The 26,530-nt window shown below is 50.1% G+C and overlaps 1 protein-coding gene across 1 annotated transcript; it reads right to left on the bottom strand.

Moving 5' to 3' along the window:
- Positions 1-9,329: 9,329 nt before the first annotated feature.
- RPS6KA4 (ribosomal protein S6 kinase A4) lies at positions 9,330-26,530 on the bottom strand. The gene is made up of 17 exons (XM_074275624.1): positions 26,385-26,530; positions 26,202-26,273; positions 24,858-25,076; positions 24,661-24,776; positions 24,348-24,455; positions 23,365-23,445; positions 23,159-23,262; positions 22,782-22,932; positions 20,658-20,822; positions 20,408-20,536; positions 19,451-19,584; positions 18,942-19,035; positions 18,102-18,275; positions 17,509-17,703; positions 16,995-17,154; positions 16,641-16,804; positions 9,330-10,619 (listed from the first exon to the last, which is right to left on the bottom strand). The coding sequence occupies exons 1-17, from the start codon at positions 26,437-26,439 to the stop codon at positions 10,404-10,406; spliced, it is 2,337 nt and encodes a 778-aa protein (XP_074131725.1). The 5' UTR covers positions 26,440-26,530; the 3' UTR covers positions 9,330-10,403.

The following is a 26,530-nucleotide window of genomic DNA, read 5'->3' as shown; positions in this document are numbered from 1 at the left end:
ATGATTCCTATGGCACAAGCCAGGAGCCATAGTGGATACAGCAACAGGCCTAGAGTTACAAAGCCCTTAGTTCAAATTTGGCCTCAGACATTTACTAGCTGTGACCCTGGGCAAGTCCCTTAACCCTGTTTACCTCAGTTTCCTTATCTGTAAAATGTGCTGGAGAAGGAAAATGGTGAATCGCTCTATTACATCTGCCAAGAAAACCCCAAATGGGGTTACCAAGAGTCAGACACAAGTGAACAACTGCTACAGAAAAGAGCCAAAGGGGTCCACTGTCCTTAGGGAGCTTACATTCTGCTGATGTTGAGGGATAAGGCACCCCAACAATGTTAGGGGTCCCTAGGTCCGTGTTGAAGGTATGGTGAAAGAATTCACAGACTCAGTTTGTCTCCAAATTAAGGGGCAAAGACTTAGGAAAGAACTAAGAGAAAGAAGATAGATTTAAAGTTAGATCAGAGCTTCCTGTTACTTATTTGTTAATTTTATGGCTTTTAGGTAGGGTGGAGGGATGGTCTATTCACTATTGTCTCAGGAACTTGGTTATCACTGACCAGCAGATTATCTGATAATCAGTAATGTTTATAGGATTGCTCTAAACCCAGAAGACTTTAGGATCTTTGACAGATAGGTTGTTAGAACAATAGTACTCTAAGGTCAGAGGATATCAGGATCACTAATATATCTTCCCTAAAGTCTAAGGGAAGAAATATTATTATTTTCCTAGGCCAGAAGAGTTTTACAATCGTTAATGGACAGATTATTAGAACAGTAGCACTGTAAGGTCGGGGAACCTCAGGATCACTGATTCTAAAGACAGACAATTTAGAATCATTGACAGATTGTTAGAACAGAAGCACTTGAAGATCAAGGGACTTCACTGATATGTTGCTCCTAGCAACTGTAACCCATCACTGGGAAATAAAAAAGATCAATAGGCAAACCCATACCCCACCAAAGCAAATTTATCTCTGTCATTGGACCCCATACCCACTGGCTCTAGAGGAAAAGATCTTTAGAGTACCCCAGTGAAACACCATCAGATAAAAGAGAAGGTGGTGTGATAACAATGGTTATAACAAATAGCAATGACTTAAGAGTCAGAGGTCCTGGGTTCAAATTCTACCACTGTAACTATCTGTGACTTTGGGCAAGTCCCTTCAGCTCACTAGGTCTCAGTTTTCCTTCTATAAAGTGTCCTCACTGATCTCTGATTTCCTTCTGGCTCAAAATTTACGATTTCCCCTCTCACTGAAGCTGCTGCCATCCCTTTGACCTTTGTCTTGATGGGGATAAACCCTGAAACTGTGTCCCCTTTAATCTGTAAAGGAAGGAAGATTAGAGTCTTAGGCCCTCCACTGGGAAAAGCAGAGCTTCCCAGTTACCTGGCCAGAGATGTGGTCGCACTCTCTATTGAGTTGAAGATTAGCCTGGGACCACTCCCAGTAGCTCAAACTTAAGTGGTCTCATTCAATTGGAGATCTGGGCCTGATGTTCCTGTGGAATGGCTTTTCAACTGGAAATCTCACCCTGGGGCATTGATAACACTGAGTGATTCTCTTTCCATTTTGAATGGAAGCCCTAGCCCCAAACCACCATAAAGGGCAATTCTGAACTCCAAATCTCTGCAGAAGTCCAAAAGAGGAATTTGCTTTGCCAAAGGAGTACCCTTCTTGGCAAGGCTGCCCACCAGGACTCCTGCCCGCTGTGAATATATTATCTTCTCGGGAAAGGGACCTGTATGTGCCAACATGTTTGTGGCAGCCCTTTTGTAGTGGCCAGAAACTGGAAAATGAATGGATGTCCATCAATTGGAGAATGGTTGGGTAAATTATGGTATATGAATGTTATGGAATATTATTGTTCTGTAAGAAATGACCAACAGGATGAATACAGAGAGGCTTGGAGAGACTTCCATCAACTGATGCTGAGTGAAACGAGCAGAACTAAGAGATCATTATACACTTCAACAATGATCCTGTATGAGGATGTATTCTGATGGAAGTGGATATCTTCAACATAGAGAAGAGCTAATCCAATTCCAATTGATCCATGATGGACAGAATCAGCTACATCCAGAAAAGGAACACTGGGAAATGAGTGTAAACTGTGAGCATTATTATTATTTTGTTGTTGTTGTTGTTTTTCTTCCCAGATTATTTTTAGCTTCCGAATACAATTCTTCCTTTGCAACAATAACAACAACAAAATTCGGTTCTGCACATATATATTGTACCTAGGATATACTAAAAGATATTTAATATGTATGGGAATGCCTGCCATCTAGGGGAGGAGGTGGAAGAAAGGAGGGGGAAAATTTGGAACAGAAGGGAGTACAATGTTGTAAAAAAAAAAAAAAATACCTATGCATATGTACTGTCAAAAAAAATGTTATAATTATAAAAACAAATGAATAAATAAATAAATGAGATATTCTCTTCTCAATGTTAACCTTTGCCATTTTCCCTGACAGGACCTTACCCACTGAAAAGTCTGTCTTCCTAGCTGAGCTAGCATCTCAGTGCCAATCAAAACCCCTTTTGCCACACAGATTTGGGGTTTGTGAATTCTTTCACATTTGGACCTGCGCCGACCAGAGGGGATTCCCCCCCAATTCTCACTAGCACCCCATCAGGCTTCACATACCCTTACCCAGAGAGGAGGAACCTTCCATCTCTGCCTTGAAATCAAAAGGTAAAGCTAGATGGTGCAGGAGGTCCTGAGTTCAAATTCAACCAACACTTGACACAAATTGTGCGACACTGAACAAGTCACTTAACCCTAAATTCCTTGTCCCTACCAAAAAAAAAAAATCAATACCAGTTTGGTTATGATAACTTCAGGCCCGGTTGTACTTTCTCCTTCAGGCCCTGCAAGGAGGAATGTTTTTACCCAAATAAGCCCTCGGAGATTCTTAAAACTCTGACAAAGTATCCCAATTTAATAACTAGCTAGCATTTACATAGGGCTTTAAGGATTAGAAAGCACTTTATAAATATTATCTCATTTTAATCTCCCAACAACCCTGAGAGGTAGATGCCCTCATTGTTCTCATTTTACAGATAAGGAAACTGAGTCAGAGAGTCTGAGGCTGGATTTGAACTCAGGTTTTCCTGTTCAGGGCCTGTCCCACCTAGTTGCCTACTCCACTTTGGAAGATCTGATTTAAAAATCCTGTTTCAGAGATTTACTTGCTGTGTGACTCTGAGCAAGTCACTTAAAAACTCTCTGACTCAATTTCTTTTATGTAAAATGAGCTGAAGAAGGAAGTGGCAAACTGTTCCAGTAGCTTTGCCAAGAAAATCCCAAACGTTAACAAAGATTTTGTGAGCAACTGAACAACAAAAACTTCCGTGTTCCTCCTTGCCCGTGTACTCCAATTTCTCCCTAATTATCTATTTAAATCCTGAAGAAATGCAAGAAGAAACTAGCTTTGATTATTCAATTCATCTTAAGTCATGAAGGTAATGGGAAGGAGGAAGGGCCGGGAGGAGTTGTGGCTGGGTTCCATCAGGGTGCAGCCTTAGAAGGAAAGAAAAGGTAAAGATGGCGGAGTCCCTGGCTGGGGCAGAGACATTTCTTCCCCCAGTGAAAAAATTTCCACTCCCTACAACATACCCCGCCCCTCCCAATCCCTCTATTTTTGTCTGCCTGCATTTTTGATTTCCTTCACAGGCTAATTGTACACTATTTCAAAATCTGATTCTTCTTGTGCAGCAAAATAACTGTATGGACATATACATATATTGTATTTAACATATACTTTAACATATGTAACATGTATTAGTTAACCTGCCATCTGGGGGAGGGGGTGGGGGGAAGGAGGGGAAAAGTTGGAACAAAAAGTTTGCAATTGTCAATGCTGAAAAATTACCCATGCAAATATATATTTAAAAAAAAAAGAAAGAAATTCAAAGAAGAAAAAAAAAAAACTTACTCCCCCATGCTTGAGTCGCGAATCTCTTGTATGATGCATCATTTACAATGCTTATGCAAGGCAGACACCCAAGGAGTAATTCGCACAGGCAATTAATCGCTGGGCCATCCCCCCCCCCCCTTGAAAGCAGCATTCTGCCCAGTGGCTGGTAAACTCTCCTTCACTCACCTGAGATCATCCCTGATCTCTACTCCTGGGGCATTATCCATTATCCTCCTTCCAGTCCAGACAGTCCAGGGCCTGGCCCATGGACTCATAGACTTAGAGCACAAAGAGACCGCCTACTCCAACTCCCTTATTTCACAGGAAGGGACATGTCCAGGGTCACGTAGGCAGTAAAGGACAAAGTGGGGATCTGAACCCACGCCATCTATTCCTAATCAAAATGGGGATAATGCTGTGTCTGCATTCCCTCTCTCTCAGGGTTGTTGGGAGAATCAAATGAGCTAATGTAGGTGAAGCATTTAGCAAAGCTGAAGGCATTCTACATAAGTTAGCTCTCATTTTTATTAGGAGCATTAACAATGACAATAATAACAACTATAGGCTACAGTTAATGTCCTCCCTACATCCAGTACCATGGATGCCTTTGGGGAGTGTTCAGAGGATGAGTTGTCATCCTAATTGTTTTATTCGACTGTAAAAAAAAAAAAAAAAAAAAAAAAAAAAAAAAAAAAAGTAATTTGATCCATCTGTGCAATTATAGCCCATAAAACACAGAATATCAAGAAACACCATCAGCAGAACATGGATTTTTCCCAGGGCTGTTTCTATCTGAGCTCCATTGAAAAGATGAGTAGAATGAGATCGTGGGGATACCCAAATAATTGATCCAACATCATTGCCCGAGGCAGCACAGCTTAGTGGATAGAGTTGGAATGACAGCCAAGAAACGCAGGGGTCAAGTCACTCCTCTCTGACAATTGTGTCTCTGCAGGATTAGGGGCCCCCAAGCAGTTCCCTTAAGAATTACAGAACAGATGCACAAGGAGGGGAAGTTTCCCCACTAGGAGTCCCCATAGAGAAAGGACTAGTTAAGAGAGTAAAATGTTCTTATTTTGTATTTTTGTTTAGGCAATTGGGATTAAATGACTTGTCTAGGGTCCCACAGCCAGTAAGTATGAAGTATCTGAGGCTGGATTTGAACTCAGGCTCTGGTGAGTCCAGGGCCAAAGTTCTAACCACTGTGCCATCTAGCTGCCCCATGAATTTTCTAATTCAGCAACAAGCAAACATACAAATTCATCCAGAAATAACTTCTAGAAGAGAAGAGAGGGGAGGGGAAAAGGAAGAGGAAAGAAAGAAGAGGTAAGGGAAAGGAAGAGGGGAAAATGATTTCCCTTAGCTCCATTAACTCTTTCTGTTCCATACAAGCTATTTTGTGGTTTTCAAGAACTAGAGTTAGTAAGTGCAGACTCCAAATCCTAGAATAAGAATTCACTACTGGATAAAAGCTACTAGAATGCAAAAATTAGTTTTTGACTAACATCTCACACACCAAACTCCAGAAAGATATAGGGTTTATATTTTAATGGTTATACTGAGGCAAAAACACCCCAACAATATTAGGGTGCCCAGGTCGGGTGTGGTAGGTTTATCTCTAAGTTAAGGGCAAAGATTTATTACTCTGCAGGCTAAGTTCCAAGGGAATTTAGCAAAGATCCAGAAGCAGGAAGATAATTTTATTGGAAAGAGAAATAAAAATCAGATTCGAGTCCCCAATGTGCTCATTGTATGACTTAGAGGTAGAATTGAGGAGTGGTAGATGTGGGGTTGCACCCATTATTGGATTCTACAGCTCTTTGAAGGGTATTGAATAGAAGTGGAGCAGCTCCCATCATTGAATTCTATGGTTTACTGACCAACAGATTGTTCTCTGACAGCCAGCACTATTCCTGGCACTCCTAAGGCCAGGAAACCTTAGGGTTTCTCAGAAATTGCTATATTCTCTCCAGGACCTACAGCTACAACTAGCTACAACAACCATATGAAAAAAATTTTAAATGAATTAAAACCAACCATATGAAAAATATTAGTCTCTAATAAAAGAAATAAAAATTAAAATGCCTTGAGTTTCTTCCTCACAATTATTAGATTAACAAAGATGACCAAAAAAAGGAAAATGATAATTTTTAGAGGGAGTATGGATCCTCCTGACTCCAAAGTTAGTGCTCTATCCACTGTGCCATCCAGATGCCCCAAATTTTTAATTTTCTTTGGTCAGGATATTGGGGTTAAGTGACCTCCCCAAGGTCACACAGCTAGTAAGTGTTAAATGTCTGAAGCCAGATTTGAACTCATGTAGGAATATGAGAAGAAGGGTGTACTAATGCACATGATGGAATTGTGAACTAGTTCAGCCATTCTGGAAAGTCGTTTGAACTATTCTTTTAAAAGTCACTAAGGTTTGCCTAGCTTTTTGCAAAGACACAACTAGTAGGTATATATCCCCTTACTTCAAAAGAAAGGGAAGGGATTCATAGGCATGTACACATATATGGATACATACATGTGTATACACACACACACATATTTAAAGTAGCTATTTTTGTTGTGGCAAAGACCTGGAATCAAAGTGGGGTCCATCAGACTGCTGATTGAGCTGAACCAATTATGTTATGTAAATGTAATGAAATATTATTGTGCTATGGGGGGGGGTGAAATGATAAGAGTTCCAGGAAAGCCCAGAGAACTTGAAGGGACAGACATGAAGTGAAATGAGCAGAACCTGGAGAACAGGGCATGGAATTACTAAACTATGGTAGCTAAAAACAACTGTGAAAAACTCAACCAATGAGACTAATGGTGGCACCCGAGAGGAAACAGCATGAGCCTGCCTCCTGGAGGGCAGGAGGTAGCCCAGAAGTGCACAATGAGGCCGAGAAGTGGTTTTGCTTTGCTTGACTTTATTTACTACACAGTATTTAATGAAAAAATGTTAAGGAAAAGATTTTGATAACTCTGAGGTCCCACCTCACACCTCTCAGACTGGCTAAGATGACAGGAAAAGATAATGATGAATGTTGGAGGGGATGTGGGAAAACTGGGACACTGATGCATTGTTGATGGAATTGTGAAATGACCCAGTCATTCTGGAGAGCAGAACTGTACCCAAAGGGCTATCAAACAGTGTCTCTGCTGGGTTTGTATCCCAAAGAGATCAGAAAAAAGGAAAAAGACCCACATGGGCAGAAATGTTTGTAGTGGCCCTTTTTGTAGTGGCAAGGAACTGGAAATGGAATGGATGCCCATCATTTGGGTAATGGCTGAATAAGTGATGGTATATGAATGTTATGGAATATTATTGTTCTGTAAGAAACCTGGCTGATTTCAGAAAAGCCTGGAGAGACTGACAGGAACTGAAGCTGTGTGAAGTGAGCAGAACCAAGAGAACACTGGACACAGCAACGAGATTATGTGCTGATCAACTATGCTAGATGCAGCTCTTTTCAACAGTGACGTCAATCCCAGGTCAAACCCAATAGACATGGGATGGAAAGTGGCTGCTGCTGGCCTGGGACAGAATCGGAATTACATTGGGCCCAAGAACAGAGGGCCCGCTGTCAGGTGGCTCCAGGAGGCCCCAGTGCCCTGAGAGCTATGGAGCCTGAATGTGGATCAAAGCTTTGTTGTTTGTTTGATTTTTTTTTCCTTTCTCATATTTTCCCCTTTTGATTGGATTTTTCTTATGCAGCATGAAGGATATGGAAATACATTTAGCAGAATTGCATTTGTTTAATCTATATCAGATTGCTTGCTATCTTGGGGAGGAGAATGGAGGAAAGACAGGGAGACAGCTTTGGAACACAAGGTTTTATGAATGTTGAAAACTCCCTTTGCGTGCACTTGGAAAAATAAAATATTATTTAAGAACTTTTCAAAGAAAAGAAAGAGACTCTGGCCTCGGCCAGAAGGAGCAGCGCTGGTGACTCACAAAGAGCAGCCGGGGAATCGAGGGAGCAGAAAGCTCTTTGAAAGGGGCTGAGGGGAGTCAGGGATCAGGAGCCTGGAGGAAGGCAGGTTTGCAGCACCTCTAGAAGGAGCGACAGATGTGGCGGTAGCCAGACGCACTGGAGGGGCCAAAGGAAGGTGACAGGGCACTAATTGCTTATTATACCATTTATGTAGCACCAACTGGGTGCCAGGAGCTGTGCTAACCACTCTTTCAAACATTAGCTCCCTTGCTCCTCACAAGCTCCCTTCAAGATTGGGGCTATTATCCCCATTTTATAGTTGAGGCAGGTAAGTGATTTTACACAACTACTTAGGATCTGGGGAAAGATCTGAGCTCAAGGCTTCCTGACACCAAGCCCCCACGCTCTGGCTGCCTCCAAAACACTGGGCGGCTTAGGAACCGCCTCCTGGCCTGTGGACGCTGGGCTCGGCCTTCTGAGGCAGTCAGGTGGCACAGTGGGGAGAATGCCCATGAGAACTGAGTTCGAATCCCACCACTAAGGGGCTGTGTGACCCTGGGCAAGTCACTGTTTCTTCACTTGTTGAAAAGACAAGGGGCAGCTAGGTGGCACAGTGGATAGAGCACCAGCCCTGAATTCAGGAGGACCGGAGTTCAAATGTGGTCTCAGACTCTTAACACTTCCTAGCTGTGTGACCCTGGGCAAGTCACTTAACCCCAGCCTCAGCCAAAAAAAAAAAAAAAAAAAAAAAAAAAAATTCAGGCCATAATAACAGCACTCACCTTCCAGAGCTGATGTGAGGTTGGAACCTTATACAGTTATTGTAATATCTTTTATTTCAGCAGATTCACCACTCTGCCCGCTGTCCTCTCGGTCCCTCTCCCCCCACCCCCGCCCCCGCCTTCCTGCCTCCTTTTGGGCGGCTCCCCTCCCCCCTAGACTGTAAGCTTCTTGAGAGCAGGGACGCTCTTTTTATTGTGTCCCAGCACTTAGGACAGCGCCGGGCGCGAAGAAGGCACTTCTAAGTGGTCATTGGGCTGGTTAGGTAACACATGCAAAATGCCGGGCCCAGCCTGAGACGCCCCACAGAGGTGCGCTGACGGGATCCAGATGTGCGTGTCGGGATCCAGAGGTGCGTGTCAGGATCCAGATGTGCGTGTCAGGATCCAGATGTGCGTGTCGGGATCCAGAGGTGCAGGGGGTGAGCGAGCGCCCCGTGAGCCAGCAGGTGGCGACAGCTCCCCGATGGCTGCAGGCCGCCCTCCCTTCTCGGGAAGGCCAGAATTACTCCTGCCTGGCTGCCGTCCTCCCTGAGCCCGCGTGCCCCCCTTCCTGCAAAACGGCCAACCCTGCCCCCCAGCACCATACACCGCACCCACAAACACAAACACGACCCGTGTCCCTCAGCACCCCCCCCCACTCACCCTGACACCCTCAGACACTCACAAGCACCCCTCCCCCCTACACACACAGCCAGAAACCGGGAGGGGTTTTTATTTTGAAGTCAAAGGCACGGCCTGGGCCGGCTGAGGCAGTGACCGGAACAGCAATGTGGGAGCCCCCCCCACGCTTCCCGACACCCTTTCTCCCAAACCTGGGATGCAAAAGCAGGAGGAGGGGGTGTCAATCGGCCTCCCCCCACTGTCCCCCAGTTATCCTCCAAGGGAGGCCCATCCTGCTCAGAGGGGGAGGGGCAAGGGGAAAAGCCCGCCTGGGGAGGCCGGGCCAAGGAAGGAACAGTCAGCTCACAGTGGCTCTCAGCACCCCCTCTCCCCACCCAGGGGGCGGCGGCTTCCACGAGACTCTGAGTCTTTGGTGGAGAGAATTGCACAGACGCCCCATAAAGTGACAGTTTTGGACTCAGGACCAGCGTCCCCTTCCTGACAACGGGGTCCCCCGGGGCAGGCGGGGCAGGGGTGCCCCAGTCCTCACTCTGGCCACTCAGCTCAGTGCTTAGTGAAAGGGGAGGCAGGGAGGCCGCCGGGGCTCGTCAGGCAGGAAGGCCTCCCCTGGGCCCCGCTCAGAGCAGGGTGGGGGGGCTGGCTGCAGGCAGAGCCCCAAAGGAGGCAGGGCCCCCCAATCTCCCCCCCCCCCGACTCTGCAGCTGCCACCACACCAGGAAATACTGGCAACAGGGGCAGAGGCCAGAGCGGGCGTCAGCAGGCCCTGCCGCCCCAGCGCCCCTGGGAATCCCTGCATCACTAACTCTACCTGGAAAGACATAAAAAAGTTCTCTGTTTATAAAAATACTTCTGTCTCAGTCTCTGGGAGGGGTGGGGGTTTAGAGGGGGGAGGGGAAGGGAGGGGGATGGGAGGACCCTCGGGGCTCCAATGGATTGGAGGGTGAAGGGATGCCAAGGAGGGAGGGAGAGGAAGCAGGGATGTGGAAGAAATGGGGGAGGGGCAGGGCCCCCCACAGCTCCCCCAGTCCCAAACACAGGCACGAAATCCTCCCACTTCCTCCTCTAAGGTCACAGTTTTCCTCCCTGTGGGACCGCCCTCGGCTCCACCCCCAGGGTCACAATGGCCCCCTGGCTCCCTGCCCAGCCCCACTAGGAGGAGGGAAGGGGGCCTTTGGCTCGGCGGGGAGCCCCCTTGGCTGGGGGGGCTCCTCGCGCTTGGGTGGAGGGGGTGGAGGCCGGGGGATGGGCAGGGGAGCCCTTATGGGCTGGCTCGGAGCTGCCTAGCTTCATCTTCCGCCGTTTGGCCAGGGGGGCGTTCTCCACACTCTTCAGAAAGAAGCCCTCCCTCTTGCCTCGGTTGAACGCCTAGGACAGAAGGATGGAGACGAGAGCTAAGTTAGGGGTCTTCGATCAGATTGCCCCCCTTCCCAGCCACCTGCCTCCTGGGGCCAGGCTCCCCTTCACATCCCCTTTTCCCCTCACTTCCTCCTTTCACATCCCTCCTCTCCTCCCTCAGGCCCAAAATAGCATGAGTCTCCACTGAAACAAATGGTTTCTCCTCCAACATGGCGGCAGCCCCCCACACTTCCTGCCACATCAGGTCTACCTCCATTGGAAGCATTTTCCAAAGAGAAACCCATGTCGTTGTTGGGAACCAGGCAGGGCACCTGGAGCCGGGCTCTGGCCCTGACTCCACACAACACGCGTGACCTTACACGAGTAATTCCTTCCTCACCCAACGCCCAGTGTCCCCATGTGCCAGAGAGAGAGAGTTGGAAGAGGTCCCTTCTAGTTCTGAGCTCCGGAGATCTTAAGTAAGAGGAGAAAAAGCAATGGCTGATGGGACTTCCTTAGCCAGAGTCTTGTGGGTAACGGGATTCTTGCTTGAGACCCTCCCACTGCAGATGGCCCGGGAGGTCCTGTTCTCATCCCTGCTTGGGATCTGCAAACTCTACGATTCAAGAAGACGCTACCAGCCAGAAAGGCAAAGGACCAAAGACCTCACTTTACAAGAACCTGAAGAAAAGCTGCCACATCTGTGTTCAAACCAGCACCGAACAATTCATTTTGCTCCTTCAGCAGAGAATGAATGGACTGGTAGAATGTCACGTTGTGCTGGTAAATATTTAACAACCAGCTTTTCAAAACCAAAAATGAGCATATAACACTCTTTTAAGTTTAATTTGCACTATCTACATTTTCTCCAATAATAAAAATAATATATTAGTAAAATATTAATGAATAATAAATCAAGCCTGGTTGTAATATTTGCCAATTTCCAAAGTTTAAAAGCTCCCAATGAACATTTAACAACCGGTTCTCCTAAACTGTAGTTTGGCTCCAACATATCCTGGTGTTTTGTTTTTTGTTTTTAATAATAATAACAACAACACTACTAACATTTATATAGTGCTCAGTATATACTGGGCACTGAGCTCAGTGATTTACAATTATTATCTTATTTGATTTTCACAATGATCCTGGGAAGTAGGTACTATTTTTAGCCCCATTTTATAGATAAGGAAACTGAGGCAAAGTGACTTGCTCAGACACACAACTAGTAAATTTCATGTGGTCCTGACTCCAGATCTGGCCTTCCATCCCCCGTGGTGACAGCGCCTTCACAGTGAGGAATCCCTTGACAAATAGATCAAATGAGATAATAATATGTAACTTGCTGTGTAAACCTTAAAGTGCTATGTAAATGTTAGCATTGAATGTGTTGAGAAAAAAACCCTCCTGCTGATCCAGGCAAGGTCAAATTAGACCCTTAAAAGAAACTTCACCATAATCAACTGGCTTTGGTAAATTTGCTGAAATTTGAGGCAAAACAAACAAACAAAAAACACTAAAAAGACAAGGTGGTATTTTGTTCATGGTCGTCAAGTGAAGGCCAGGGCTTCCAGGGAAAGAGTCAAGCAGCGACCCGCCGGATAAAAAAGCAAGAATCTGCACAGGATTTCAATTCCCAGACCCTGGCTGAAAACATAGGGATGACAAGTTTAGGGCCAGAAATAGAGTAGCCTAATGAGAGCCACCAAGAGTAGTTTTCTGAAATCTTAAAAATCTGACTGAAAAGACTTAAACTGAAAATAGAAGGGCAACAAAGTATTGCTCGTGTGTGTGTGTGTGTGTGTGTGTGCGTGTGTGCGTGTGTGTGTTTGTAAGTCAACCCCAAAACAAGGGGGAAGAACAAGAACACAATTGGAAGGACAGAAGAAAAGACCATTCATTCTCAGGAACTATCACATTCAAGAGTCAACAACAAAAAGCAAGCCTTTAGATGTCAGCATCCAGATGCACAAGGCAAGGCTTCTGCAGGTGAAATGCACACCCCAAGAGAAAGAGGCGAATTGGACCGAGCCTTGGAGAAATAGGACTCCTGCCTAGAATGGATGGAAGAGAAAATACCAGTGAAACGATCTATGTCTCATCCAACCCAGGAAACTATGTGGTGAAGAGTGGAGGAAAATTAGGTGAAGATTAAGAGAGGGAGAAAAGCGGAGGAAAATTAGGTAAAGATTAAGGGAGAAAGAAAGACAGGAAAATTAGGTGAAGTTTAAGGAAGAAAGAAAGGTAGAGGAAAATTAGGTGAAGATTAAGGGAGGGAGAAAGAAAGGTAGAGGAAAATTAGGTGAAGATTAAGGGAGGGAGAAAGAAAGGTAGAGGAAAATTAGGTGAAGATTAAGGGAGGGAAAAAGAAAGGCAGAGGAAAATTACGTAAAGATTAAGGGAGGGAGAAAGAAAGGTAGAGGAAAATTAAGTCAAGATTAAGGGAGGGAAAAAGAAAGGTAGAGGAAAATTAAGTCAAGATTAAGGGAGGGAAAAAGAAAGGTAGAGGAAAATTAGGTGAAGAATAAGGGAGAAAGAAAGGTAGAGGAAAATTAGGTAAAGATTAAGGGAGAAAGAAAGACAGGAAAATTAGGTGAAGTTTAAGGAAGAAAGAAAGGTAGAGAAAAATTAGGTGAAGATTAAGGGAGGGAGAAAGAAAGACAGAGGAAAATTAGATAAAGATTAAGAGAGAAAGAAAGGCAGAGAAAAATTAGGTAAAGATTAAGGGGGAAGGAAAGGTAGAGGGAGACTTACATCAACTGATGCTAAGTGAAACGAGCAGAACCAGAAGATCATTATACACTTCAACAATGATACTGTACGAGGATGTATTCTGATGGAAGTGGATATCTTCAACATAGAGAAGAGCTAATCCAATTCCCATTGATCAATGATGGACAGAATCAGCTACATCCAGAAAAGGAACACTGGGAAATGAGTGTAAACTGTTATTTTTACCTTCTGAATCCAATTCTTCCTGTGCAACAAGAAATTCGGTTCTACACACATATATTGTATCTAGAATATACTGTAATATATTTAACATGTATAAGACTGCCTGCCATCTGGGGGAGGGGGTTGGGGGAGGAAGGGAAAAAATCTGAACAGAAGTAAGTGCAAGGGATAATGTTGTAAAAAATTACCCATGCATATGTACTGTCAAAAAAAAAAGTTATAATTATAAAATAAAATTTAAAAAATAAATAAGTAAATAAAAAGAAAGGTAGAGGAAAATTAGGTGAAGATTAAGGGAGAAAGGCAGAGGAAAATTAGGTAAAGATTAAGGAAGGGAGAAAGAAAATCAAAGGAGAATTAGGTAAAGATTAAGGGAGGGAAAAAAGGCAGTATCATGATGGAGTAGTGTAGAGGACCACAGATATTGGGGAACTCTGAGGAAAGTATACTTGAAGCAGTTACTTACAGCAGGGTGTTAATTCAGAAGAACTGATGAGATGATGGTTCTCTAGTTCACATATACTTAGTACTTAGCATGATGATGTCATGGTTCTCTAGTTCACACATGCTCAGTGAGCTGTAGTGAGGTAATTGTACTAAGATATTAAGGGCGAAAGAGGACTGGAAATGAGACACTATCTTTCACCAGCCTCCTGGAGGCTCTCCTGCCTGCTGCACTTCTCCACTAAGACCAAGGCTGGTCCCAAGATCCTTCAGAGAGCCAGCCCGGACATTACAGAGTAAACTAAAGACCACTGGTCCAGAGGGAGGAAACAGACCCCAGGCTGACCTAAAAGTGTGCTATTATGGCGATGAGGACTTCAAACCTCTCTGGGCTAAAGATAGAGTGGCTGATCAATTCCAAACTTGTCTTAATGATGGTTTCTTTCTTCAAAAGGGACAGGAAGCAACAAGAGGAACCGTAACTGTGGACTTGAGTCTCACCAGCAAGAAGGAACTGGAAGTTGAAGGAGAAACAATAGGAACCAGAGGGCCAAAGGAGCACTCCATCAGAATCTGTGAGAGACAAGGAAGAGAAACCTAGCCAGAGCTGAAGAGCCCAGCTGCGTTTGAGGGAGGACAGCTTGCAAACGGTTCCAAGAAAGAAGGCAGAATCCCAAGCCACAAGGAACAGAAGGCTCTCAATATCAGAATTCTTAAAACCCATACCTGTGCAATGCTTGATGAGAGAGAACAGTCGACAAGCATTTAGTAAGCACCTACTATATGCCAAGCACAGAGCTAAAGAAAAGGAGGAATATCAATGTAGATTCCTACATTTTAGATTTTAGGTTTTGTTTTCTTTTAAAGATATTTAAGGATAGAAGCCAGGACAAAAACAAAAACAAAAACAAAAAAACCAACTATTAAGCTCCTGAGTTCTAGGCAAAGATATAAAACCAAACCCATCCCTACCTTCAAGGAATTGACATTCTCTTGGGAGATAAATTCCAAAGCAAGAAAACGAACACAAGGAGAGACAGAAACCACTGCTCAGAGATGTTGGGATGATGCTAATGGCCAGCAAATAAAAGCAGAACCTTGAGTAAGAAGCTTGTTTCTAATTCTCTTTTTCAGTTTTTTCAAATAATGGCTAACTGGGTTCATTGAGATCCAATGCATATTAAGTAACAAGGAAATCATACGCCAAGGCCTTAGTAAGGGGGGCCCTGACCTGCCAGAGATGCAGTTCTAATCCCTCAGTCCAGGTAAACAATGATACTCTTTTGAGGGGTATGGAAAATGGGAGAAGCCCTGGGAGAGATACCGTGGGACCAGTGCCAGAGGCAAATGTCCCCATTAAAAAAACAAACAAACAAACAAACAAAAAAAAAAAAAACAGTCTACAAACTGCTAGTTCCATTCCTGTGAAAATTAGAAGGCTGGTTTGTGGGAATTTAGAAAGGGAAGCAGTGATCCCAAAAAGCCAGTCTGCTTCATCAATAATAGGACGTACCCGACTGCACACAGCAACATAGCTTACCCAGGTTTTAGCCGAACATGTAACCAAGCTATCTTGATTATGGCCACAATGCAAAGATGGGGCCTAGGTGATTGCAAATACATGTGTTCAGGTTTGGATGTCTAACTAATTGTCTAATTATAATTAATAATAAATAAATAAAGATAAATCTCAATAAATAAATAAATGAGCAAAATAAAAATAAATAATGATAAATAATTAATAATAATAATTAATCATTTAAAATGTCTAATTAAATCAACCCAAAGTAAACCCAAAAAGTAAAAACTTGGAGAGAGATTGCAGTGAAATTTCCCAGAAAACTGCCCTTCGCCCATGTGATCTGACCTTTTTACCAATGATGTAAACAATGTTACATTGATACAGTCTTAGAAGGTAAAGGTAACAAACTAAATAAAGTTAATTCAGAATCGAAAGTTGTCTCTGCAATTGTATCACTGGACCGAATCAAAGGAGATAAAATGTAACACATGTAAATGGAAAGTGCTCTACTTGGGGTCCACAAAGCAACTTTGTAAGGAAGGAGGGAAATGGAAGGAGTGCATGTGAAAAAAACACTCAGGGGAGTTCAATAAAGGAGCGATTACCAGGGAAGCCACAGAGCTAACGGCTGCTTTAACAAAGGGGGAGTGTCCGGGGACCCCGTTTAGGCCATGTCAGGGTATGACGTTCCTAGGCCACACGTACAGAAGGAAGTTCCAGGACAAAGACAAGCTGACGGTGGCCAGAGAAGAGCAATCAGCATTGTGAGGGGCCCTGACCGTGCCCTGTAAGTTTATCAGGAGGAGACGGAGAGGGCACAGGAGGGCTGCCTCCAAGTCTTTGCCGGCAAAGAGCAGAGAACTGTGGCTAAGGGAGGGAGGCGGGGAGAGGTGCAGAGAGCCAGCTTTAGGACCAAAAGACCGACACACTTAACTATCAGCTGCTTGGGCAGGTGGTGAGACTCCCGTTACCGAAGGACTCCAAGGAGACCACAGCATGATACAGAGATTGGGGATGTAAGGGCTGCTCTGGCAGGCTCTGTTCCCACACACACACTATGACACTGGAACACCCCCACACACACACTCACCACCTCACAGCCTTGCCCTCCACCCGTCCCACAGCTCCCTCACCATAAAAGTAGCATTGACCCCTGAGCGCACAGCAGGCCCGGCAGACTCTAGCACGTCGGGGGTCCTGAGGGGCGGGGAGGAGCGGGCGCTGCCATCCTGCAGCCAGCTGCTGTCCCGGAGGTCGGCCAGCTTCAGCCGCTTGGCGGGGTCTACCGTCAGGAGTCCTAGGGAGAGGGGATGAGGGTCACTGGGGAAAAAAGGAAGTGAGGTGGGGCAGGGGCTGGGGGGGACCTGTGGTCTTCCCCACCTTTCCAGAGCCTCCCCCCCCAGGATGCTCAGCACAGGCCCCTGCCCCTCCTCCATCCCTCTTCCCCTGCCAGCTCCCCACCCATCCAGTGGGCCCCGGCCCCAAACCTCGGACCAGCTCCTTGGCCTCCTCCGAGACGCCCTGCCAGGCCTCCCCGTCCAGGCTGAATCGGCCCTCCCGGATCTTCCGCATGATCTCGGCTGCCTGGCTCTGCCCGCCCCGGCCAGGGCCCCCCTGGAAGGGGACCTGCCCCGACAGCATCATGTACTGGGGGAGAGACAGGGCAAAGTGGGTCAGGAGCTCTCCCCTCCTCCGGGCCGGGGCCGAGCCCTGTGTCCCAGAAAACTGACGACGGACAGCATTTGTAGCACAGCCGCTGGGGGCCGAAGGCCTTAAACGCTAGCTCCCTGCATGTCCCCATTTTACAGCTGAAGGAACTAAGGCACGCAGGGTGTAAGTGACTTGCCCGAGGCTACCCAGTCAGTCAGTATCTGAGGCCGGATGGAGGCCTCCTGACCACAGGCCCAGAGCTCTGTGCGCCAGGACGCCCAGGCAGCCTCTGCTGTTCCCCAGGGCAGTTCTCTCTCCCTCCCCGCCCATGTCCCTGGCAACGCCCCATACCAGGATGACCCCAAGGCTCCAGAGATCGCAGGACTCATCGTAGCCCTGGTGGGCAAGCAGCTCGGGGGCCGCGTACTGCAGCGTGAAGCAGGGCGTCTGCATGGGCCCTGCGGGGCTCTGAGGCCGTAGCCGGGCAAAGCCAAAGTCGATGATCTTCACGGGGGCTCCGGGGGCCTCGTCAGCATACAGGATGTTCTGGTGGGTCAAGGCAAGGAGAAAGGGTCAGGGGCGGCTCTCTGCTGGGACCTTCGGTGTTCTAAGGAGCCTTCCATGTTCTAAGGGTCCTCCCTACTGGGACCTTCTCTGTTCTAAGGAGCCTTCCATGTTCTAAGGGTCCTCCCTGCTGGGACCTTCGGTGTTCTAAGGAGCCTTCCATGTTCTAAGAAGCCTCCCTGCTGGGATGTTCTAAGGTTTCTCCATATGACACCTCAGAGTGTCTGGGGAAGGAAGGCAGAGGAAGGTAAGAGGACCAAGGAGGCCCAAGATGGGCCAGGGTTCCTAGCTCCCCCATATCTTGTTTGCTCTCAGAACCCACTGTCCTTCCAAGACCCCCCGGGGCGAGCCAGAGCCTGGCTGGCTGGAGGGAGCCTCACCTCCGGCTTGAGGTCCCGGTGCACCACCCCGGCCTCCTCGTGCATGTAGCTCACAGCGGAGACCAGGCTGCGTAGGATCTGGCTGGCCTCCGACTCACTGAAATGCTGCTTCTTGCGGATGTGTTCCAGCAGCTCCCCGCCCCGCAGGAGCTCCAGCACCAGGTACGTGTGGAACTGGGAGGGGGGAGAAAGGGGGCCACGGGATCAGCCACCACTGCCCCCCCCGTAATCACCCCTCCAGGCCTCCTTGGCTGCTCCGAGTGGCAGCCCCTGCCTGAGGCTCCTGTGTGGGCCCAAGGATGGGAGGGACAGGGTTCCCTGTCAAGTGTCCAGATACCCTGAAGACAGGAGAGCTCCCTGGAGGCTCCCCCATCGCCCACTGGTTAAGCCCCAGGATTCCCCCAGGGCCTGCCTGCAATCCTGGCTCGCTGCCCTGAGACTCCCCCAAGGAGAGGACATGCTGGGCAGGCTCTGGCAGCCCAGCCCGAGGCAAGGCTGCTTGCTGAAGAGGGCCATTGCCGGGCCCTGTTCTCCAGGGCCAGCCTCCTTCTGTGTAGCAGCCCCCATGGCTGATGAGGCCTCAGAGGCCCCCTCCTCCCCAGAGCCACCTTCCTTTTTTGTGACAGTGTGCGTGCTGCGAGCTGGGACAGCCAGTTCCCCTGATTTCCCCGCTCCCCGGACTGGTGGTTTCTAGTCTCACCATCCCACCTGCTCTCTGCTACATCCACTCCAATCAAAAGGGGAAGTGGGAGCCGGGCTCAGGGGGCGGCCGGGGAACCAGGGGGCCGCTCTTCCCAGAGCCCTCTCCTTGCACTCTGAGCCGGGGGGGCGGGCTCTCACCTGGTCATGATGGACTTCGTGGAGTTTCACCACGTTAGGGTGCGACTGGCAAAGCCTCAGGGCTGCTATCTCTCTCTGGGTGTTCACCTCCAGCCTAAAGGGTGGGAACAGAATGGAAGGAGTGGAGGGGGGTAGATAGAGGCAGGGAGAGGCACTTTAACTACTTGTGTTGGGTTCCACTTTATTTCTTTAACTGAGAAGCAACATGAAGAAGTGATTAAAAAGCTGACCCGGGCATCAGGAAGCCTGTGACCATAAGGCCTTGCAAAGAAGGTGGCAATCTACATTAGAGCAGGGCATTGCTCACAGGGAGCTCTCTACATCCATAAAATCCATTTTTTAAAAAATCGGATCTAACTAGGGGCCAAGCTCTCTTATTTCTATACTGCTGAAGGCAAAATTTAGTGCCCTAGGACAAAGCTCCAGCCAACCCATTCTAGTTACAACTCTTCCAAACTGGCCTACCCTGGGATAAAGACTTAATCTAATTGTCCACTCCCCTCACGTACCTGCGGCTGAGGATCTTGACGGCAAACTCCTGTCCATTCTGACGCTGGCGACAGCGGCGACACACTGAGAAACTGCCCTGGCCTAAGGCGGGCTCCCGGAGGTCCAGCTCATAGAGCTGGAAGAAGGAGGAGTCCTATGGTGAGGAAGAAGGAGCCCAGTTCAGAGCCTCAGACACCCAGAGTGGAGCCAGCTTCCGAGGTCACAGTCCCCTCCCATCCACACCTTCCCCCATCCTCCCAGAGCTTCAAGGGTCCTGGTATCAGAGCTGGACGGGTCCCCAAGCTCATCGACCCAACCCCCCATTTTATAGATGAGACACAGGAAATGAGTAAGAGATCACAGGCCCGAGCCTTGACCCCCGTTTCCTCTCTTAGCCCCAACTCTCGGCATTTAAAGCCCCCCATGCTCCGGCTCCGGGGCACCTCAGCAGGATCTCATGATCCCCGTTCAGAGAGGGGCTCTCTCCTGCTCCCCCAGTATTTCATCTCCAGCCTCCATGCATGGGCCAGATCCCCTGCCTAGCCAGTGCTCTGTGCTAGATCCACTTCCTCAAGCAGAAGACTTTCGCTCTTCCCGATCCTCCAGCTGTTAACTCTACCCCCTTCTTTGCCCCAGAAATGATTCTGCCAGTTTGGGGATGAATTTTTTCCCCCTGAATGTGAACCCCTTGGGAGCAAGCCCTTGGGATCCCCAGCGCTGTGCCCCCCAGTACAGAGTGTGTGTATTTGCTGGATTTCACGTACATCACGGGCCACGAAGTGCACCCAGAGAGCTGCCTGTGGAGGCTTGGATGCCACCATTAATCCATGCATGGTGGGTCCTGACTGTCAAGAGGCACTGAGATTCAGCGGGACCAGCTCTTGTCCCATCACCCCCCGGGAGTCCCCCAGGCCTTGCCTCTGCTCTCCCCCAGCTGGCCCTCCCTCACAGCCTCCCCGGGAAGACGCCAGGTGCACCTGCATCATGGCACTCCTGGCTACAGCCGCCCGACCAGGCCGGTCCCCGCCTCCCGGCAGCTCCAGGACATCGGTCATCACGGCATTGTTCCGGTCAAACAGAATGGAAGGGGCTACGAAGGAGTAACCCTGCAGGGAGAGAAGACGGGCAGGGGAGGACTCAGCCATCAGCCCGGGGCCTCTAGGCTGCAGGAAAAAATGGCTTGGTCTCAGCAGGGGCTTCCTGCCACCCTCCCCCCAGAAGACTGACCTGGAAGACACGAGGGTCGCCGGGGGGCGGGCTGCCAGGGGGGGAATAGACAGGCTCCAGCCGCGTAAATTCTTCTGCAAAGTTGCCCACGTCCAGCTCAGAGCGGATCTGGGGCCGGAATGGGGCTGGGACTTTCCGGGCAGCCAGAGCTACCCAATCCAGACCCTGGGAAGGGGAGATCGCAAGGTCAGAGCATCTGCCAGGTGACGGGCTCTGCAGAGGCCCCAACCATCCCTCCAGCCAGCCCAGCCCAACGGTCCCTCCAGCGAGCAGAAGCCCGCTCCCTCCAATGGTGGCCCATTCCTCGCTAGCCAGCTCTGACTCCTTGGAAACTGGTCCAAATCCATCTCTGCGCCAAGGTCAAGGTTCTGCCCTCTGGGGTATGGCAGAAAAAAGCCATCCTTCCAAACAAGGAAGCCCTGGAGGACGGCTCCTCCACCAGCTTCACTTTGAATTGCTGATGTCCTTCCTAAAACGTGTTTCCCAATCCATCCTCCAGATGGGCCAAAGGTTCGAGGTGAGGGAGAAGTCCCAGGCTAGCCCTGCTTCCTTCAGATCCACCTACTGCTGGGAAGATCTAAACCTCGGCCTGCTGCTGACATTTTCGTGACCTATGTTGCCGTCTGGAGAACAGTGGCCAAAACATGCTCAGTGAGTGCTGCAGGAGGTGCCCACAGTCCCAATCCTGGGACGGACCTGGGATCTTCCTGATGGGGGCCTTCCCTCCAGGGACAAAGATGGTGGCTATCCATGTCTAGCGTCCAGTGGGACCACTACACGTGACCTTCTACAAGTTCAACAGAGGGTCCACCCAACGGACCAGCAGCCTCCAGCCAAACACAGAGCTGCCCAATGCTAAGGCTTCTTTCTCTCATTACGGGATCAGATCATCTTCATTCCTCCAGATCTTTCAAAGATCTCAAAGCTTTAGGCTATTGCTACCAGATCCTAGACAGGTCATTCCTGCCCCGGGCCTCTCCATTGCCTGCAGGGACCATAACTCCTCAGAGGCGGTAGCTCTCTGTAGATTTCGACAAGTCAGCGCAGACTAGGCAGCACTTCCATTCAAAATCAAGGCCTTCCGGTCCAGGACGTGCTTAAGAACTCTCCAGTCGCCCAAAGACCGTCCAGCCTGCTTTCCACTTCTTGCTCCATTCTGGACCCAGCCCCAGGTCCCTCTGTAACATGATCCATGTTCTCCTTAGGAAGCATGGAGTTCTTGGAAGCTCTACCACGTATCGGGAGAGATGGACAAGAGCAAACGTTTACAGAGCAGCACCATCCTAATGGCAGATACCTCCATTTCAAGAATAAAGTATCAACTGCTCATAGCCTCTGACCCTGACATCCTACTACTGGATTCACCCCAAGGAGGTCAATAAGAACAGAAAGGACCTATACCTAGAAAATGACTAAAAATTATTATTACATTTATGGAGGCATCCATAATATGGTGGAGAGAGACGACCTTGGAGGCAAAGTTTGGGGTTCAAATCCTGCCTCGGACACGCAGTAGCTCAGCCCATCACTTCATCTCTGAGTTCCGTAAGTTTCTCAATTTCAGGGAGGGGACTAATTTTCATTGTGGAGGAAATCTGCTCATCAGGGAGTTCTTTCTATTAATGAAATCACAGGTCCATTCCTACCCTTATGCTTTTATGTCATTAGCTGATGTGATTATCATCTTATTAATCGTATTGTTGTATTTTATTATTGTCACACTACTTATTAATGATGCTTACATTTCTATTCATTAAAGTAATTAGGAATCATCTGTTTAATGGGAGCAAAGGACTGCATAGATATTATTAGCTCCTTTCCTATGGCAGTTGGGGGTGGAAGGAGGATCCTGGGAAATAAATGCCTGTGACAGAAAGAACAAAGCCAGCAAAAAGACTTTGGCTTTCAGATATGGAGGTTAAGTGCGGTGCTCCAGTGCTCCGATGGCAGCCCCCACATCACCGTGGCCACTGAAGCCTGCTGGGTTGCCAGGGCGAAGCCACCTTCATGCCCAGGAGCTGATGTGACTGAGTGCTTTAGGACCGGAAGGAGCTCAGAGTCTTTCCTCCTCCACATCCCCAACCTGAAACTCATCCTCTGACATTCCCCAGGCTGTGATCTCACCTGGAAGAAGGGGTGATCCTTGACCTCCTGGGCCCCCTGCGGCCCTGACCCCAGCCGCTTTTTGGGGTCCTTCTCCAGGAGCCTCTTCAACAGGTCCTGAGCAACTGGCCCGATCCGGGAGGGAAAGGGAGGAGTACATTTCAAAATCCGCCTGGGATTGTGGGAGGAGAGGGGGCAGGAGAATCACGGACAAGCCTCCTTCCTTCCTCACCCCTGCTACGCTTCCACCAACCCCCCACCCACCCCATAGCCTGGCTCCCCACCAGCCTGACCCTCTTCCCGTTCTTCAGGACACCCTGCCTCGCTGGGACACTGCGCCCCCCGGGGCCTCGGCGGCCTGACGCCCCTCCTCAGCCCTTCAGCCCCACGCGCCTCACCGGGAGACCTCAGCCTGCGTGTTCCTCTCACCCTCCAGAGTGAAGGGGGACGCCCCAGTCAGCAGCTCAAAAAGAAGGATTCCCAGGCTCCACCAGTCTACAGACTAGGGGAGCCAGAGGGGCAGAGGGGTGAGGTCAGAGCCCAGGCCGGCTGCCCCCCAGCCCCGCCCCCCGCAGCTTCCTCTCCAGCCCAGAGCCCAACTGACCTTGCCATGGCCGGATTTCCCTCGGATGATCTCGGGAGCCATATACTCGATGGTGCCACAGAAGGAGAAGGTACGTTCTTTCTAGCAGGGCGGCAGCGTGTTATCACAGAATGACACAGTTAGAGCTGGAGGGACCCAAAGCTCATCCGCTCAGCCGTCCCCACCATTCGACAAACTGGGGTCCAAGTCTTGCCCGCAGTCATTCAGCTAGTGTCTATCCATTAGACACTATCCCCAGAGGCAACTGTGGCACAGTGTTTAACCTATACGACCTCAGTTTACCCATCTATAAAATGGGAATGATCATAGAACCTACTTTCCAGGATTATTGAGCAGCTCAAACTAGATGATATTTGTAAAGCGCTTAGCACAAAGTCTGGTACATAGTAGGTTCTATGTGAAAGTGTATTCTCTTCCCTTCTCATAGATTGAGATAATCAACAAGCACTTATTAAGTGTGGATACAAAATATATATTCCCTTTCTCTTCTCATAGGATGAGTCTGTCGACAAACGTTTATTAAGCATTAATTATGCACCAGGCACTGTTTGGAAGGAGTTTACATTCAATCTGGGAAGTATACAATGGCGGATCCTAGAATGTCCTGTGTTCCTGAGCCAGAAGGGGCCCCTCAGAGCTCTCCTTCATTTTCCAAATCCAGAGACTTGCCTGGGGTCATGCGGCAGGTCGCTGGCAGTCTGGACACCATATGCCTGACACCCACCTCTCCCTGTCCCTTGGACTCCTCCCGCCCTGGCTAAGCTCTAGTACCCCACTCGGCCCGGAGCTGGTCACTGGGCCTGCCCCAGAACAGCCCTAATCCTTCAGGTCATCATCCCCAGCTGCCCCAGAGAGGTTGGAGGCCAGGGAGGCCAGGGAGGCCAGGGTGGCCTGGGTGGGGCCAGGGAGGAGGGAGTTCCTGGAAGAAGGAGGGTGCTTCTCCTGGGAGGAGGCCCCAACAGAAGCCTTAACCCTTTGCTCACCTCCTCAGACAGGAATTCCTTGCTCAGGCCAAAATCTGTGAGGACGATGTGGCCTTCCGAGTCCAACAAGACGTTCTCCAGCTTCATGTCTCGGTAAATGATCCCCAGCTTAGGTAGGAAGGAGATCCAGGTCATCGGAACCCCCCTGTGGATCCCAAGGTCCCGGTGACCTGGATCTCCCTGTGGATCCCAGAGAAGCCCGGCCAGTCCCGACCGTCCATCCCTTCCCAGGGGGAGCGGTGCCCCAGGCTCCGGTGGATGGTAGAGGCTCAAGCCTCAGCCACACAGCCTCCCTGCCCGTGGAGCTCCCTACCTTGTGCAGATGCTCCAGGGCCAGCACGATCTCGCCCCCGTAGACCTGCACTTCGGCCTCCGTGAAGTGTTCCCGTTGGTAGAGGTGGGTGAACATCTCCCCCCCACTCACATAGTCTGGGAGGGGCAAGTTGGGAAGGGGTCAGACGGCCCAGGCAGGGCTGGGCTGCCAGCCCTCCCAGCCCGCTAGACCCATACCCAGGATGAGGTGCAGCTTGGCGTCGGTCTGGAAGGCATAGTGCAGCGTGACCAGGAAAGGCGCCTGGCGCACCAGCTCGAGCACTGAGCGCTCCGTGCGCGTGTGCTCCTGCGTCTTGGCCCGCTGCACGATGGCGGCCTTGCGAAGCACCTTCATGGCGTAAAGCTTCCCTGCATCGTGCCCGCCGGCCTTCCGCACCAGGAACACCTTCCCGTAGGCTGGGGGGAAGGAGAGGGGAGGCCAGGGGAGGTGAGGGGAGGACAGAGGAGGAGAGGGAAAATGAGGTGAGGTCCTCGAGGACCTGCATCCGGCCAGCATGGGTGTGCAAACCCAAGGAGTGAAGGAGGGCCCAGAAGATGAAAGCAACCGGTGGGCCAGACCTTGGTTGCAGGAAGGAGGGAGCGGTGCAAAGCCCGAAGGCCCTTATGTAAGCCTAGGGACTAAGCGTGCAAATATGGGGATGCAAAGGCAGAGGGCTGTGCAAAGCCAGGGTAGAAACGGGCAAACCCAAAGCTGATGCCCCATCAGGGAAGGAGCAAACTCACGAGGGGAGTGTGCAAGCCCTTAGGGAGTGTGCAAGGCCTTAGAGAGTGTGCAAGCCCTTAGGGAGTGTGCAAGGCCTTAGAGAGTGTGCAAGGCCTTAGAGAGTGTGCAAGCCCTTAGGGAGTGTGCAAGGCCTTAGAGAATGTGCAAGGCCTTAGGGAGTGTGCAAGCCCTCGGGGAGTGTGCAAGGCCTTAGAGAGTGTGCAAGCCCTTAGGGAGTGTGCAAGCCCTTAGAGAGTGTGCAAGGCCTTAGGGAGTGTGCAAGCCCTCAGGGAGTGTGCAAGGCCTTAGGGAGTGTGCAAGCCCTCAGGGAGTGTGCAAGGCCTTAGGGAGTGTGCAAGCCCAGGAAGGCTTAGGGAGCCTCCAAAGCCAGGGAAGACCGGGGAGAGGGAAGGTGCTGCACACTGGGGGGATGGCTTTGACACAGGGCGGCCTCGGACAGGAGGGGAGCCTGACCCTGGAGACCCCACACGAAAACGGCCTGGGGGGTGGGGGCGGTACTGGCGCCCCCCTCTGCCCGGCCCTTCCCCGGCTAGGCCAGAACGCTGCACCAGCTGGGAGGGGGAGGCCTGGCCACACAGCCCTGCGCACAGAGGGCCGCTGGGGATGCAGGCAGCGTGCAGGGGCCGGGAGGCGGCGGGGAGGGGGGGCCGGCCCCGGAGAGCGCGCTGGGCAGGGGGGGGGCTCGGCCAGGGTGGCTCGGGGCCAGGCGCAGGGCCGGGGGACTGGGGGTGGCGAGGGGCGGGGGGCGGGGGGAGGGGACTGGGGGCCGCGGGGGCGGGGCCGGGGGGCATCCTCACCTCCTGTGCCCAGCACCTTGAGCAGTTCAAAATTCTCCACGCTCACTTTCTCCTCGTGCCCGGTCAGGTTGGCTGAGGACAGAAGGGGCAGCGCTCGGCCTGGAGGCCCAGACCCCGCCGGACCGCCGGCGCCCCCTCCCCGCCCCGCGCCCCCGCCTCCCCCCGGGCCCTCCCTAGGCGCACCTTCCGTGATCCGCAGCTCCACGGCGCAGCCCTCGTCCTCGTCCTCGTCGCCCATGGCGGGGGCTCCGGGGGCGGGGGCTCCGGGGGCGGGGGGCTCCGGGGGCGGCGGCGGCGCTGCGGCTCCGGGCGGCGCCGGTTACATGGCG

The sequence above is a fragment of the Sminthopsis crassicaudata genome, chromosome 6 (assembly GCF_048593235.1).
Source record: "Sminthopsis crassicaudata isolate SCR6 chromosome 6, ASM4859323v1, whole genome shotgun sequence".
NCBI lineage: Eukaryota > Metazoa > Chordata > Mammalia > Dasyuromorphia > Dasyuridae > Sminthopsis > Sminthopsis crassicaudata.
The sequence above is the reverse complement of the archived record's forward strand: the minus strand, read 5'-3'. Positions and strand labels throughout refer to the sequence as shown.

Excerpts from the sequence above, each read along its gene's own strand:
- RPS6KA4 (XM_074275624.1), bottom strand. The coding sequence starts at position 26,439 with ATGGGCGACGAGGACGAGGACGAGGGCTGCGCCGTGGAGCTGCGGATC. Across the intron at positions 20,823-22,781 it reads AGGATCACCCCTTCTTCCAG|GGTCTGGATTGGGTAGCTCT; the intron begins GTGAGATCACAG and ends TCCCCTTCCCAG. Across the intron at positions 19,036-19,450 it reads GTCAAGATCCTCAGCCGCAG|GCTGGAGGTGAACACCCAGA; the intron begins GTACGTGAGGGG and ends CCCACCCTTTAG.